Source organism: Anabas testudineus, chromosome 3, assembly GCF_900324465.2.
Source record: "Anabas testudineus chromosome 3, fAnaTes1.2, whole genome shotgun sequence".
NCBI lineage: Eukaryota > Metazoa > Chordata > Actinopteri > Anabantiformes > Anabantidae > Anabas > Anabas testudineus.
In genome coordinates, this window is record NC_046612.1 from 16,434,740 (window position 1) to 16,451,597 (window position 16,858).

The 16,858-nt window shown below is 37.5% G+C and overlaps 1 protein-coding gene across 1 annotated transcript; it reads left to right on the plus strand.

Moving 5' to 3' along the window:
- The first annotated feature begins 27 nt into the window (after positions 1-27).
- On the plus strand, positions 28-9,925 carry LOC113174116 (N-acetyllactosaminide alpha-1,3-galactosyltransferase-like). Its single transcript, XM_026377829.2, has 6 exons — positions 28-243; positions 3,873-3,900; positions 4,343-4,426; positions 4,549-4,644; positions 7,033-7,170; positions 7,391-9,925. Exons 2-6 carry the CDS (start codon positions 3,878-3,880, stop codon positions 8,073-8,075), a joined length of 1,026 nt encoding a protein of 341 aa, XP_026233614.1. The 5' UTR covers positions 28-243; positions 3,873-3,877; the 3' UTR covers positions 8,076-9,925.
- Positions 9,926-16,858: the final 6,933 nt, after the last annotated feature.

Consider the following 16,858-nt stretch of genomic DNA (forward strand, 5'->3'; position numbering starts at 1 on the left):
ACAGGAGAGGAGGTCGCTGCACTGAGGCGGTACCCTCCTCTCTGCACCTGTCCCTCGGCAGGGCGCAGTGAGTCATCAGTACAAACGCGGTTGCCGTGGGACGCAGACAGAGTCAGGGTGGATCGACTGCTTTAAGCTACTAAAGAGCAAATAAGAATAAAATTGGTCACAGGTCAACATAGGAGCAGTAATCCTGCTGAACGTTTTGTGGATTTATACATGTGAAAACAAGGCTGCGCGCAGGTAAGTCACCTGTCACAATGTGTTCCAGGGGAAATGAACCTGCTGATCACATTTAAGTAGCTCTTAATACCTGAGATACAAAATGTAACCACATAAAGGAAAACGATACTGATAGTGCTTTTAACAACTTCGGGTCGACAGCGTTGACTTTATTGTTAGAAATGCGATTTATCTTTCTGATCAAGTATCTCCTTTAAAATAATTTATGTAGTATAAAATAATTTATAGTTTAGAGACTTTAGGGATTTAAAAAAAAAAAAAAAAAAACAGAATAAAAAAACAAAACAACAAATCACCAAATATCGTAAATACAGTTTGTGGGTGGATCTGTTTTACTCACTCGCCCGTTGTTTATTATAAATAGAAGATGTGGGATCTGGAAACGTCTAGATTTATTAAACAAAGCTGAGCCGAGGGTGTAAGAGGATCAGGTTCGCCCAGAGTGATAATATCAGTGTTTAAGCGTCATCCAAAGCCCAGACTGCTGATTTTTCACCAAACCGGTCCTGCTTCTTGTTGGCCAACAGTTGGCCGAGCTCTAGTCTCAATAGGTGGCTCGCATACTGGGATTAAAAGAGAGCTTCGTTGATTTTGCATAGAAAGTCCTCACAAGTAGCCTGCTTGTCTAAAAAATATACTCTATACTATACAATACTCAAAATAATATCCAAATGTAGTATATATATATATTAAAAAAAAAACTACCACTTCAAGTTCTCACTGGGACTGAGGCCTAGTGAGCAACTTCTCTAAAGTTTGCTGAAAGTACAAGTAATCCACTATGATGTTTAAAAGTGAAAACTGTGACAAATAAAATAGAAATAAATTAGAAAACCTTAGGGTCTTGGTGTTACTTAGGGTCTTGGTGAGGGTCTTGGTGAGAAACAACAACTGCACAGCTGATGAAAATGGAGCAAACTTACACTTCTGCCAAATGGTTTATTAATAATTAATATTATATTATAATTTTGTATTAATAATGTACTTCTAATCCTGTTTAATAAATGTAGTGGATTTAAATACACACTGCTCCCCTCTGAGCTGTGGAAGTAAAGGTAAACTGGAAATCCTCCTTTAAAACAGTTTAGTTACCCACCACCTGACAAAGCATGTTGTCATTGTTTGAATACAATGGAGCTGATGTAAATGTCATTCTTTCATACTTCTCACGCAACAATCTGGTCTATGGTTGCGTGTCACTGGGGTCCTGATGATGACCTGTGATACTACACAAAACCATATATATATATATATATATATATATATATATATATATATATATATATATATATATATATATATATATGGTGGTAGGACATTCAGAAAATTGCCACAGAACCTTCACTTAGCAAATACAATGCAAATATTATCCAGTTTTCAGTTTCAAATTTGCTTACATTCAGTATAGGCTTAGAATCAATTCTATCTTGAAGACAGTGCATCCGCCATTACTGAGACTTGAATAGTACACATACAGTATGTAGTTGACTGCAGTAGATGTGGATTAGCACGTTATTGTGTGATGCAATGCTTTTGCGCAAAATGCTGAGGCACTCTCTGCCCACAACAGCATGTGTTACTTTATAGTACTTTGTGTAAGAATTTGGGTCTGTGTACATGTCATGGTTTCAACTGTTGCGTTAGAGACTCTTGGTAGGGTACGGTCCTGCTTTGGTAGTAATGTTTAACACTATTACTATCCTTAACCAGAACTACAGACCAAAACAATGCCTATATCGCTAGCATCTGCATATACAATGAAAATACTTTGGAGAATCTAGCTAAGCAAACAAAGGCAGATACAGTGTTGACCTAACCTTCAGCTGTTTCAAAGCACTCTTGGATGGCTTGTATGCTTATACTAGTCAGCTCATTAAAGGCTTTGCCATTTTTGCATCCATTTGCATTTTGGGCTGGATCAGCCCTAGCTCTTCTGTTGAAATAATTGGACATCGTGTCCGAGTAGAAAGCAAGGTGCATTTAGAGGCTTCGACCTTGCACAAAAAAAATCATCAGTTATACCACAAATGTAAACCATTTAAGTAGTCCTCTGTATACAATCGCAAGTAAAGTAAACAGTTCACAGTTTCCTGATTCTGATCTGCACAAAGTAGTCTAATCTTTTTGGTTTTTGGTCTCTGGTCTGGCCTTTTTTTTTTTGTTTGTTTGGTGAATGAGGAAGTTCAATTTGGAGAATTAAGCAGTTACCTTGTAGAGGTTTAAACACAAAACCTCTCACTTCTGAAGTGTCATCTGCTGGCCCGCCTGTTTCAGACGGTGCCAGCTCTGCTGCCAACTATACTGGCTGAGGTCACTTTTGTTAAATTGGAATTTGTATTTCTAATTCAAAGGAAAAATAACACACGTTGTTACCACGTTGTGAATGACACACAGTTACCACCCTGCTGCACAAAGTATTGTGGGTTTGTTTTATTAATATAAACATCTTTGTGTATGTACCCATGCTGAGGGTAATATTTCTTTCTAAAAATGATGTTTCAAATGTTGGGATGGTATAATTCAATTGGATGAGGTTTGCTCTGGGGGATGACAGTGAATAAAGCTGATCAATTGGCAGCAGTACATTTCAAATATCATATGCTAGCCAGTGCTCAGTGTTACTTTCTGTGTGTTTGACTGGTTTATAATAATGCATGGCACATTAGCCAATTATATGCCTGACTGTATTATCGGTGCCAGCAATTAAAGATATCATTAATACATCCTGTAGAGAAAACTTTAGACCATGTATTAGAACAAATTCTTTTAATTAGGCTTTTAGAAGGAGTAACAGCCACTGATCATCCTGATCATCAATTTGGTTTTAAATATAAACCCGGAACAAGCATCTGCATATGTGCATTGAAGGAGATTATAAAAAAGTACACAAGACAGAATTCCACAGTATTTATGTGTGTTTATATAAAGCATTCAATTTATCATCTGAAACATTATCAAATTACAGACAAATCATCAAATCAATCAGTCAAAGTTTGTTTACCCAAACCATGTTTCTTCCTCCTTCCTTGCAAGTAGTGAAACCACAGCAGTCATTCCAACTTTCACAGTGGTGCTTCTGGTTTACATTGTTTCAACCCCCTGTTGTCATACACACATTTTTCCACGCTCCTCATATCCTGCTCTAAATTTTACTGCATTTAAGCCCCATGCTCTCCCTCACGCTGTGGTATTTAAATCATTTGTATTATTTATGTGTTTTATATGTATTTATCCATTTATATAATTTTATTTTACAACTGTTATTATTCAAGTGTTTGTTTATTTTTAATTAATTTTATTATCAATTTGTTCCTGATGTGTTCTTCACTAGTTTCTCACTAAATACTTTAACACTAACTTTTGTTAACTGTGTTAACCCTTTTAGTTGTTTAGTTGTTAGTTGTAGTCATGTACTCTTTTACATTTTCCACTGACCATGTCACTTAGATTTTCTCTTCAGCTTGATAGGGCAGCAGACGAAAATCCCTTAAATGGAGATGTGTATGAGATAACAGTTACAAAATGATAGGTTGCTGCAATAGTGATAATAGCTATCCCGTCTAACTGGTTTTATTGTTGTATGAACCAGCAAGTCCCACCTACTTTAAGAATTTGTTCTTCTTTTGTAGGAAAAATGAAGGAGCAACTTCCTCTAAGGTACTGTTCAATCACCTTTTAGGAATTTTCCAAATATTTATAGTTAATGAGTAATGTAACTAAAACCAAAGCCTCTTTTTATAAAAGATTATCAATTATGATCACAGGCATTTTTTCAGGCTATATTAAGTAAGTCACCTCAAAAAAATATGGAGGATATGTAGGGTACATTTAGTTAGTTGCATTTCATTTGAGTTAAAACACAGCTTAGCCATTTATTGTCCTTATTATGTCCTTACTTATTTTTGGTTGTCATCATAACACAAATTTTCTCTTTAAATATTGAGATATTGTGTTTTATGTTGCCTTGTCAAAAGTCATTTCTCTTGTGTGACAATTAAGTTTTGAACTACTCTATATAGCATTTCTAACTTTGTATAGGTTTAACTGGGGTGCTATATTTTGTTTTTGAATTTTTCTTTTTCTTTTTTTTTTATCCCAGTGGGTCCATCAGCAAGGCAAAAGGTGCTGGAATTTTCTGCTGTCTTTTACTGCTTGTTGCCAGCTTGACTTTCATATATTTGAAGTGAGTTCCCAATGCATCATTGTTGTTTTTAACAAATCTATAAGAGGACATATTGGCCATTGTGTTTTTTTAGCCATTTATTCTAATTCAGTCTTATGGTTATGATCATTTTTCAATATTAGATATTTGCCATACAACGTTCCTGTGGAAACCCGGCCTGGTGCTGTTGAAGGAACACTAAAAGAAACGGACACTTGGAATGACACACTTAACTTTGGGTAAGACATCGGACCTTTTACAAAGTGATGCAGTGACAGCCTATTTTGTTTTAGTTGATTAACAATTTTAACACCTCTGTTGCTTAAACTATCGCATACCATGTTCTGAGTTCTTTGGTTTATGAGGAGATATGCATTACCATGACAAATGTATTAGGCATTATACAAGAGAAAACCTTTTAGCTCTCTAAAGCACAAGCCTTCTTCTTTCTTTCTTTTCTTTCTTTCTTCTTTCTTCTTCCTTAGTCAAGAACTAGTTGACTGTTATATGCCCAGTTCCGTGGCCTGAATTGTATCACCTGGAGTTAACATAGACTTACTGTAACAGTGAAGAACTGCATCTGCACACCAGACATTATGCTATTAGTGGCGTGATTTAGACCATACTGTCTGCATCCAGAGTTAAGACCACATGCGCTTCTTTGAGGACAGTGTTGTATCCAAAAAAAGTCAGCTGTTAGCAATAAGTCATGGATAAACACGGACATTAAGGGTCTCTTCAACAGCATTTATGGCAAGAAACAGGGAGGAGCTCCAAACCATGCAGAAGAAACTCAAATCTAAGCTGAGAAAGGCAAAGCAGCTGAACACACACACACACACACACACACCACCCCTTGCCCCATTGCCACACCTACATCTCAGCTGAAATCATATGACAATGGGCGTCCGCATATTCTACTTCATCCCAGTTCCGCTTTCTTCACAGCATGCGCCTATGCTATTGACACAGTCACACAGTTGACTTCCACCTGGAGAGGCAGCTGAGAACTGTCAGGGTCATGTTCTTCAACTCTTACAGTTCATTCAACACCAACCAGCTTCACCTGTTTGCTGCAATCCGCATGAAATACAGGTTCACACCAACACTGAAATGACACTGTAAAATGATAACAGACACCTGAGGTACCACTTTGTTCTGACTGTTTCACCACTGCACGTCCGACCTGTTTGACGAGTGACCATTTCCAGTAAACCAAACAGCTTGGGGATAAAAGACACAGGGTGTGAACACTCATTCCGCCTCTGTACTGTCATTTTAGTATTCCAATTTTAGCAAAAGGACCAGTTTATGATCTTTCTTTATTCTGTTGTACTTTTCACCAGGAATGAACAAAAAGGAAAATATCAGGTTTTATATGTTAATATCTTAATGGACTAACACGGTGGTTATGTATGTTTAAGAGAAATTACTACCATCTGTGACATTTGTACTGTAAACATCCAAACTGTGAATAAGTACATTTGGAATTATGCAGTAGAAAAGTGCAGAATCTGTTTTATATTCTTAATTCTTCGAAGTAGCCACCTTTTGCTTTGATGAATCGCCATGTCTTTGTTAGAGTTAGTCATGGTGCTTAGAACCAAAACTCTCAAGTTAGGACAGAACAAAGCACAGTTTTCCAGTTGACTGGCCTTTATTTCCTAAACTATTCCAGGTAACTTCTCTATGAATTTGATAAAGGAATGTCAGAAATGTGCCTCAGCTATTTGTAGCTACTTTGAATGATCTAAGATACAATAGAAGAGCTGCAGGTGTTGCAATAGTTCTTCCTTGTTCTTCTCCTCTCTCTCTCTGTCTGTTTACAGTTTGAAGTCAGTTCTGATAGTACTACCATTATCAGTACTTGTAATAGTACTATCATTAACAATATCAATCATCATCTACATTCCTCCATCCGCTAACGAAGCTGCTGCATAGGATGTCATACATTTCAGACTCCAGACCTGATACCAGACTTGCTTGTTATCTCTGGACACTTTAAACATGTGACCCTGACAGACAGAGTTCCCACCTTTACACAGTATGTGAACTGTCGCTGACACTTGACCTGGTGTATGTAGGTAATCACCCACAAACAAATGAAAATAATTTACTGTTTCCCAAACAGACTGGTGAAGTTTAAAATGACTTTGTAATTAATTACAATTTTATTAATTATTTAAGGTAGAGACACCTTTTCGGTTTTATGTAAATCAACAATTCTTGTTCTTATTCCATAATCCCTACCTCACAAAGGAATGCTTTATGAGGACACTGTGGAGTAAATGTAGATTGCATGTGCAGCATATTTTCATTGTTCATATAGTTCCATAGTGGTACAAATTGTTAACTTCTATTTTATCAGAATGCAAACAAATCTCCTGAACAGTATTAAACATTTCTGCAGTACATTAATTGTTAATTGTTAGTTTGTAATAATAATAATATTATTATTAAGTAACATGCATTGTTGTTATTATCAGTATTATTATTAAATAATACACCAAATGTGGTAGTTCAATCATCATGAGCATAATTATTGCTAGATTATGATTATCAACACACAGATGTCCTACTCTTATTGTGATTTTATTTAATTTCATCTTTCTGTTAATGTCTTTCAGGGCGAGACCAGAAGTTAAGACACGGACATCTTGGAATGCTCCCATCGTCTGGGAAGGGATGTTTGACCCTAATCTTTACGACCAACATCATATCAGAATCAAGACAACTGTGGCTCTCACTGTGTTTGCTGTGGGCAGGTTTGTTTCTCCATGAACATTGTGACATTTTCACCATGGCAGGATATAAGTTAATACTGGAGGGAGGGATGGCGAATTTTTAATTTTGACATTTTACGTTCTATCCCTTGAGTTCTGTTCACACAACTCTCTGTGTATATATCATAATTTATGTCCACATACCAATGGCCACAGACGTTGTGTATAAGTGTATCTCATTAGTTGTTTTTCCTCTTTTTAGGTACCTGGATGCCTACCTCAAGACTTTCCTTAACTCTGCAGAAAAACATTTTATGATTGGGTTACAAGTGAGATATTATGTGTTTACCGATGCACCAGAGAAAGTACCAAAATTTGACTTTGGCCCCAAGAGAATCTTGAAGGTTATAAAGGTGGAAAAGTACTCTAGATGGCAGGACATCTCTATGATGCGCATGAAGATGATATCAGAAGCTATAGAATCTGAGATTCGTCACCATTGCACTTATCTTTTCTGCTTTGATGTGGATCAGGAGTTAATAGGAAGATTTGGCTCAGAGGCTCTTGGGGATTCTGTGGCTGTGCTCCATGCTCATTTTTATAGACTTCAAAGTTCACAATTCACTTATGACAGAAACCCAAAATCCACAGCCTTCCTGGACAAGGGAGATTTCTACTACCACGCTGCGATCTTTGGAGGTTCCTGTGATGGCGTAAAGAATTTGGCAGATGCCTGCTATCTTAGCATCATGCAGGACAAAATAAATGATGTGGAAGCGTTGTGGCATGATGAGAGTCATCTAAACAAGTACTTTTATCTTCACAAACCAAGCAAGGTGCTCTCCCCTGAGTACTGCTGGGACCGGTGGATTAGGGACAACAGAGACATACGTGTCATGCGCCTAGTATGGGGACCAAAAAATTATGAGGGTCTCCGAACTCGATAGAGTGGCTGGAAGAAGTGCAAGATTGATTGTCATTTGCTTTAGTTTGTTTCTAAAGTAAATTTAGCACTGGATCTCACAGAGCTCAGATTCACTTTTAATTATTACTTTGTTATAGCTCAGGGTAGCTCAGGTAGCTAGCTTTCATCTTTGGTTGGTAAATTAAAATAACTTTATTGTGCTTACTGCACTTTAATTCAGGTGCTGAGTTAAATGTACCAACTTCAGACTCATTCAATGTAGAGGGTTGTAGATAGAAATGCAAATATCATTCATCAATATCAGGATTATATGCCAGTGAAAGTATAGTTAAAGAATAACAAAGCCATAGATGCTAAATTCACGATTTAAGCTTGTGATTTAAGCTGCTAAATGTTTTATCAAGATTTTACCTTCAGCTCACAAATCCAAGAAATATGATTATATTAGTATTTTTTATTAGTCACATTCTAGGATGATCTGGTAGACTGACCAACTTTGGTCTAGACTAAAACACCTCAACAAGTATTGGATGAACTGCTGTGAATTTACTACATATACACATGTTCATGCAGTCCGGTGAATGAAACACCTTCTGATTTTAAGTAATTGCCTGGACCTTCCCCCCTAGATCCAACTGTTCGACAGCTCATTCTTAGTTATTAAGTAATTTTTTACCAAGACTCCAGGAAGACTCCATGGGAAAAAACTAAACAAAACAAAAAACAATAGAGTTCAAGAAGTCATCTGTTGTGGACCACCCCTCAATGTAAACATAAAACAGACAAAATCAAAATCATATAATTGGAAAAGAAAGGCATCAGCCCTTTATAGTTTAAAATAGTTAGCATACATACATAATGTTTATAATGAAAAGTTTTTTCAAGAACTTTTTACCCAAAGTGACTTACAAGTGAGGTACAAAGCAAGAGAAGTCACAAGAGAAGGCACAAGAGAAAATTCTTCATTTTTATCAGACATATACTGAGTGTCAGCTTTTAATGCATATAATGAGAAGAGTTTTGTTTATTGAATGACAATGTGAAAGCACAGTAAAGGGGTTGACTTATACTTATACAAATCTGCATCTTTCTGCGTTTTTTATATTTTAGCTTTATAGCGGCGTTACGGTGTTAAGTTGTCTAATCAGACAGCATAAAGCTGGTAAACATGGTAAAACATTTGGCAGCTTAACAATGTGTTATTTCCCTTAGTAGTTGGTATAGACCAAACACTGATGTGAAAGTGCTGGGTGGACCTACTCCAACTCTTAATTGATTGTAATGTTGTTTTGTAAATGTTGCACGTGTACATTAGCATGACGCTACTCACCTGATTAGATGAATAGTTTTTACTGTTAACTTTTTTTTTACTGGGTTAAATTATTCTATTTCCTCGTCTCACTGTATACATGCTATTGTTGTGATCTTTAAATGACTTACATGATGTGTCGTTTCTGTGAGGAAGGTTATTCAACTTAATTCACCAAGTCATTTGTTGAAGTAAGATGGCCAAAGAACACATCCATTCTAAGATTTTCTATGGAAATTTAACTTGAAGAGGGTAGATCGTTTTTATATTTTTTGATATTTTTTTTCTTTAAACAGAATTCTTATCTTCATCACAAATAAGCAACGGAGATTAGATGCCTGGATCATGTCTAACACAAATGTAACTAAGTGACCCTGTGACCCTTACAGTGCTCTGTAGAAAGAGCTATGATGTATTGCTGTTTAAAAAAATGAAGGGAACACTTCCTCTTCACGGTATAATTAATTGAAACTTCAGGGATATCAGACTCTCCTGTTAGGAAGTGATTGCCAATCACTTTCAACTGCTTGGGTGCAAATAAAAGTAAACCTCCATAAAAGGAATGTTTTTGCATGTGTTGGCGACAAATGCCCTCTCCTAATCCTTTCTGTCTGATTCTTTTGTTTTGCAAGTGTTATTTTCACTACTGATAGCATGAGCCAGCAGCCAGAATGGGATTACAGCTCGGGGATTTTGACTCAGAACAGTCCAGCAAAATAATTACATACAGCCAGCCCGCTGGCAGCACCATTTTCTTTCCATTCTTCATGATTCTGTAACCAGTGGTACATTTACCCAAACGTTAAAGGTATGATTTACGCTAAAGCTATTAGAATTATAATTTTGTCTCATTATCAGTGTTGAATGTTTGTGTGCACATGTAAAATGTGTTCATAAAACATATTTCTCCTTTTAAAAGGTTGTGTGTCACTGGTGTTTTCCCCAACATTTAATTTTTATTGCTTCTAACTATACTAAGGTTGTTTTCAGCTTTGCTGTTCACATAGAGTGACTCAGCACTATGTGGTTGTTAAATTTGGTTCAAGCAACAAGTGCTTAAACCACATTTACTACATTTCAATTATCACTCTGTACACACATTTTTTTTAATCGTTAAAAAAACAACAGGATGAAGATATGTTTAATTTGGGCATTGGGACTAAGCAGCTGTGTAGGTCTACCCTAGAAACCAACTTCTAACCAGTTCCACAAGTCACCATTAAGTATGAGATTTACCAAGCAGATGATCTGTCCCTGCTGTTCTGCCTAGGCCTGAACCCCCTTACCCAGGTGATCAACAAGAAGAGTCATAAATACCGACTACAAAATAAACCCATCAGCCACCTCCCCTACATGGATAACATTAAGCTGTATGCCAGGATTGTACGAGACATTGATTCACTGATTCACACAACTAGAATGTAAGATAGAAGCCACTCACATCAAGACAAGGAAGCTCCAGGGAAGGAGGCCAAGGCCTAGTGAGCATTAGAGCCACTATCCATGAGTACATCAGGAAGATGACCCCATATGATGGGATGCTTAGTGAATAACTCAGAAACCCAAGGAGGAAGAGGGGCAAAAACAAAAATCGTCATGGAAGGAAAAACCATTCACGACAGCATGCAGCTACCACTGGCAGATAGAAGTGGCTCACCAAAGCTGGACTGAAAGACAGCGCAGAGGCACTAATCATGGCAGCACAGAACCAAGCTCCAAGTACTAAATCAATAGAGGCTCAGTTCTACCACACCAGGAAAGACCCTATGTGCAGGCTGGCTGTGCCAGTTTGGCTGGAGGTCCCAAGGTCAAACTGGAATAAACTTCCATAGGTGGTTAAGAATAACGAAGCTAATATCCTGGGACTTCCAGATACAAACTGGTAATGGCTAATCAACTGAACATAATAGTGGTTCACCATAATGATAGCTGAGGGTAGAGGGTAGAGTGTTTGTGTCTGTTGATGCTGGCTCGTGGCTGCTTAAAGAGAGAACCAGAAGGCAGCACGTGGAACTCAGAGTGTTGGGGATGGGAGCTGTCAGACAAGCTTGGCTGTACTTTGTTCAGCAGCTGCTTCCTATGAAAGTCAGACAGTCTGCTTAATGGTATTCCAATGATTTTACAACAAACTTTAATCATCCCATGTAATGAGATTTTCTGTTTAACACTGAGCGAGCAAACCAACAGATAAAGAAAATGTAAGGACACTTTTAATGAAAGCTCTGTAAAACTGTCATCAAAGACTGAGGTGGGGAAATAGGGACAACAGACAAACAGGAAACAAGAACAGTGTGAGCAATGGGGTTGTGGGTAATGTAGTCCAGGGAAGGTACAGTGGAAAAGAAGCTAGCTAGGGAACAGGAGAGCGGTGAACACATGGAAAAACAAGGAGCCAGGTCCGTACACAGAGTCAACCTCACAAGTTTCCAGGGTAAGCAGAGTTATCAGGGTCATGTCCGGCCAGCAACAGATTGTCAGGTAATCAGGTATTTAGGTGATCTAATGGCTGGAGAGTAGCTTCGTGAACGAAGTAACACAATCTGATCACAATCAATCGTGACACTTAATTCTTTCTCTCTTTCTCTCTCTCTCTGAGTCCTACAGGTTAAAATCCTAAGATCCAGCAACATTTCTACCCAAACCAAACTGCTCATTAAGTTTCTTCACCATTAGGCGTTTGACCTTGTGGATTTTACATTTGATTTCCTATTTGCAGAGAGTGTAACTCTGGAAAATATCCCTGCTTGAAAACCAGTCTTCTCTTACTAAGCAGTACTTTCATTATTCATTATTTATTTCATTAATCAACCTTTTCAGGAATTATGGTTTCCTCAAGCTGACCACATCTGTAAGTTCATCAGTATCCCTATTCTCTGACCAGATTTTCACATATCAGTGTTCAACTTCCACCTCTGTAGACATGTGCAGTAGGCAGGGGATAAAGTGCACTCAGTTGTGACTTGTCCACCTTCACATGACTAGGTGGAGCATCTTTGTCTGTGCGTAAAGGTGCACCAAAACCGTCAGTTGACTTATTGGAGTTTGAGTCCTTCTCCAAGCCAAGTCTCCTTAAGGGCCATACCTGCATTCCTGAAATCATGCTGGTAGTTGACATGAGCCTAGTTTGTAGGTTTTGTTTCAAAGAGATCTGGCATTCATTAAGATGATAGAAGTCAAGGGAATGCGTGTCAAGGGCAAAGGTGGGGAAAGGTTTCGGAGGAGTTCAATAGTGCATGGTGGTAAACCCATCAGTAGGACATTGCAGTAGTTGAGATGAGATATGACCAGAGCCTGCACAATGAGTTGTTTTGCATAATCCAAAAGATAGGGGTCTGATATTTCTGATGTTGAAAAAGGCAAATCTGCATGCGCTTGAGACAAAGGACATGTGCTTGGTAAAGCTCAGTTAATCATCAGTAATCACCCCAGGTTTCTGGCAGACTTAGTGGGGACAATGACAGAAGTCACTATATTGATGCTGATGTTGTATTGTATTAAATGTATTGTATTGAAGTTGGGCTGGGATGACAAGAACTTCTGTCATGGAGGGGTTGAGTTGAAGATGCCTTTCACTCATCCAAGCAGAGATGTCAGAGAGACATGCTTAATAAGACACTGGAGCCATCCGGTGAAAAGGACAGGAAGAGTTGTGTGTCGTCAGCATAGCAATGATAGAAAAAGCCATGCGACTGGATAATGGAACCTAGGGATGTAGTATAGATGGAAAAACGTAGAGGACCAAGAGCTTAGCCCTTCCAGCCTTACTACATTGAGCCACATTGAGCCACTCGCCCCAATTATGCAATAACACATTGGGAAATGTCCCAGCTTTCCTGATTGGCCACTCTAGCTCCACAAGGCAGTACCTCCAGCCCAATTAGGTTGCACAGATAGTCCAGTTACTCCAAGGTGGTGCAGGCAGCTTGTGATTTCAATTTTTGACTTTGATTTTCATTGTGATTTTGAATACTGCCTTCTATGGGTTGTTCATTTTAGTTTCCATCCTATGTTCACTGATGTTGTAGAGGGGTGTCTAAGCCTGCAGAAATCCACCATATAGTTTCTCTAGATGCCATTTACACCAAGTAGTACTGTGAGGAATCTAGGAGGCTATCTCCTTTAACTCTAAAGCCCTATCTCAAGGGTGTGACTCTTTAAAAATCTTGACTTGATCCAAAATGCTGCAGCTAGAGATCTGACTGGAATTAGCATGTGAAATCATCATTTATATCATATCATATCATATCATATCATATCATATCATATCATATCATATCATATCATATCATATCATATCATATCATATCATTTATTAATCTTCTCAAATATAAAGCACTTAATTAAGTTACACATCTCAGAATGCCATATTATACCAGCAGATGACTTTGCTTTCAGAGAGTAGGTCTACTTGAGGTTTCCAGAGTCTCAAATGTCTATTTGTAAGACTATATAGTGTGTGTGTGTGTGTGTGTGTTTGTGTGTTTGTGTGTGTGTGTGTGTGTGTGTGTGTGTGTGTGTGTGTGTGTGTGTGTGTGTGTGTGTGTGTGTGTGTGTGTGTTTGTGTAAACATTGCGTGAAGCTCTAATTATGAAAAGTGGCCGTACTACATTTGGAACATCACTGTATGTTTAATGGGTGTGTTCAGTAAAGACATGGCAGATCATGATTGCGTTTTGTTGATTCGTTGCCAAATGATTAAATGTAAATCTAAATATTAAGCAGCAAGCCAGCAAGCTGAAACAAACATCAAGTCACTTCTAGCCACTACTAGTTAAAAAATGATTCGTAGAAGTAAAGACAACAAGCAAAAGATTAAATACAATAATAAATAAAAGAATATTTTGTGTATGTATACTGTCAGCCATCTTTAAGATGTCCCCCAACTATAAAGTTAATAAATAGTGTAGCTTAGTTCACTTAAACAACTTGTTTGAAAATTATTCAGAGTGATCTGGGGTTTTTTGCCAGTTTCTCTATGTATGTGAAGAAAGAGTCAACAGAGCATGTGACTGACACACGGAAATTGATTGTCACACTAAGCTAATACCATCATATTTATGAAGAATAACGATGCATACACTTTCATTTTCCTTTTTTAAACATAAAACATTGATACAGAAAAGACTATCCAGCATTAGATTGAGTACTCCTCTGCACCCTATGAACCACCCAGCAGTAACTGTACCATTCAGCTGACCTTAAATCAACTTGAACCTGTCTGCCTGAACACAAAAATTAATTATTTATAGAATGTCACCATCTGGTGCACCATGCCACCTTAGCACTCACCCTTTCAAAGACATGCAAGCAAACAAAGGACAATGTATCATCAGAACAGCCCTTACTTTAGTGGCTAAAGTTCACAGGCCAAATGAAAATGACCTGTCTTTGTCTAGTAGAGAGGTTTACGCTTCCTATAGAATGCAACCTACAATGTTTTAAATTAAAGGGAAAAGGGTGAATATGAGAAAACATCCATTATCTTGTATTGTTTTTTCAATTGCTAACAACCATTGGTCAATACTCTGCACTTTGTCGAGGTGCAAAATAATTTTATACACACACTCTAACAAGCAATTACAGAATACTGAAAGTACTTTTTTGAAACTCTTCACACAGTCAGCTTTACTGTCATGCACCACAGCAAAACAGAGTTTTCAAAAAGCAGTTTTAATGTTTATATAGTGTTTTGCAGGGGATGGTCTCTGACTGAGACTTAGAGCTCATGAATTGTGTCGCTGCATTTTGTGTGAAAGCAATGAAAAGTGATCCACAGTTTGCTCCACATACATCTGTTTTACTGGCTGTGTGAAGAGTTTTGACAATGTGACTACAGTTTTGACCAGTGCGTGTAAAAAACTGTAATACAACACAGTGTAGTATTCTTTTATTCCACTAGAGGGAGTGTCAAGTCTATTTACATTTGGTACACAACATGTGTCCTTGGTTAAGTTCCGCTGTCCAGTCTCGCCTTCAAAGATGGTGATCACTGAAAGACTACACTACTACTACTACCCCTATAAAGAAGGCTAATTTATTTTAGAATATCTTATCATTTCTGTGGTGGGTTTCGATTTGTTTTGTCAAGATACTCAAGAACACTCAGAAACAGGTTCATTTTTTTTGGTTGGAAAAACCAAGAAGAATGCAAAATGCAAGTAAAAGTAAATATTCAGAGAAAGCATAGATCGAGTTATTGAATTTAAAAGTCAGACAGGTGGTTCCAAAATTAATTTTAAAAATTAACTAATAATAATTATATAATGAGCCTATAGTTTTAAGGTTCATTAAGAAAATTAACAAAAAGGACAAATATAGCTTGACACAGTCATACTGTACATATAATCATCATAACTACATTGTGTACATCCATTCTGTCCAAACTAACTACTTACTCACCACTTGGGAAAACACCACACAGTGGTGCTCAAAGCACACATATAATACAAGCACATGTCATAAAAGTGCTAAAGAGCACAAAGTACATTTCATAAAAAAATCATTATATGAATACTGTTAAACAACAACAAATTATATTATAATTTCTTTATTTAATATTATCGTTTTTTTGTTCGTATTTTTTTAAATAGAACCATTTGAACACGAGATCTGAAAGTTTAGCGCACAATTCCTGTGCAAGTCACTGACAAACAAAACCTGGTGCAAACCTCATGTTTGCTTAACCTGTTTAGCTAAGTCAACATATCTGGCTTAAAAACATCCTTGATGAGTTATTGAGCTTGTAATTACGCGGACACAAACATCCTGATTAGTCACAATGCAGAGTGATAATATCTGTTTAATAATATCTGTCGCTGTATTAAACAAAACGCACATTTTGTTTAGATCATACCAGCAGAGATGCTGCGGAACGATGATGTTGTGTGATTCTTTGATTTGTGTCGATCCAAGTCTTCTCCTCCAGCAGGTCACCTCTGTGTAGAAAATGAATCTGACTTTTACCTTCGGAAAACATAAATATAATAATAATAATAATAATAATAATAATAATAATAATAACTCTTTACACTTTCGGTGGTGGACAATGTAGAGGAAAAGTCGAATGCTGGCCATGATGGGCAGTCGCAGACACAGAGCCCAGTGTCCTACAGAAATATATTTTTATATACACTGCTCATCCAAAATAAAGTCGCATCCCAAAGATTCTCAATGGGGTTAAGGTCTGGACTCTGTGGTGGCCAATCCATGGTTGAAAGTGATGTGTCATGCTTTTTTTACAATTTCAGTGGTGACCTGGCTTGGTGACTTTTTTCTTGGCCGGACAGTGTATATAAACTCTCTGCTTTTACAACATTAAAAAGCTAAAACAACTGCATAAAGCAAGAGACAAATCGCCACGTGATGGAAAAGTCGCGCACAGCGACAAAACCTTTCACCTGATTGAGTAATGCAGTAATCAAAATGCTTCACTGACGGTGTGAATTGTTCTCGTCCAACAAAGCTGTTAAGGTTCTGTTTTTGGTTGAAGCTATTTC

Coding starts and splice junctions, on each gene's coding strand:
- LOC113174116 (XM_026377829.2), top strand. CDS start 3,878: ATGAAGGAGCAACTTCCTCTAAG. Junction 3,901..4,342: donor AAGGAGCAACTTCCTCTAAG/GTACTGTTCAAT, acceptor TTTTTATCCCAG/TGGGTCCATCAGCAAGGCAA. Junction 4,427..4,548: donor TTGACTTTCATATATTTGAA/GTGAGTTCCCAA, acceptor TTTCAATATTAG/ATATTTGCCATACAACGTTC.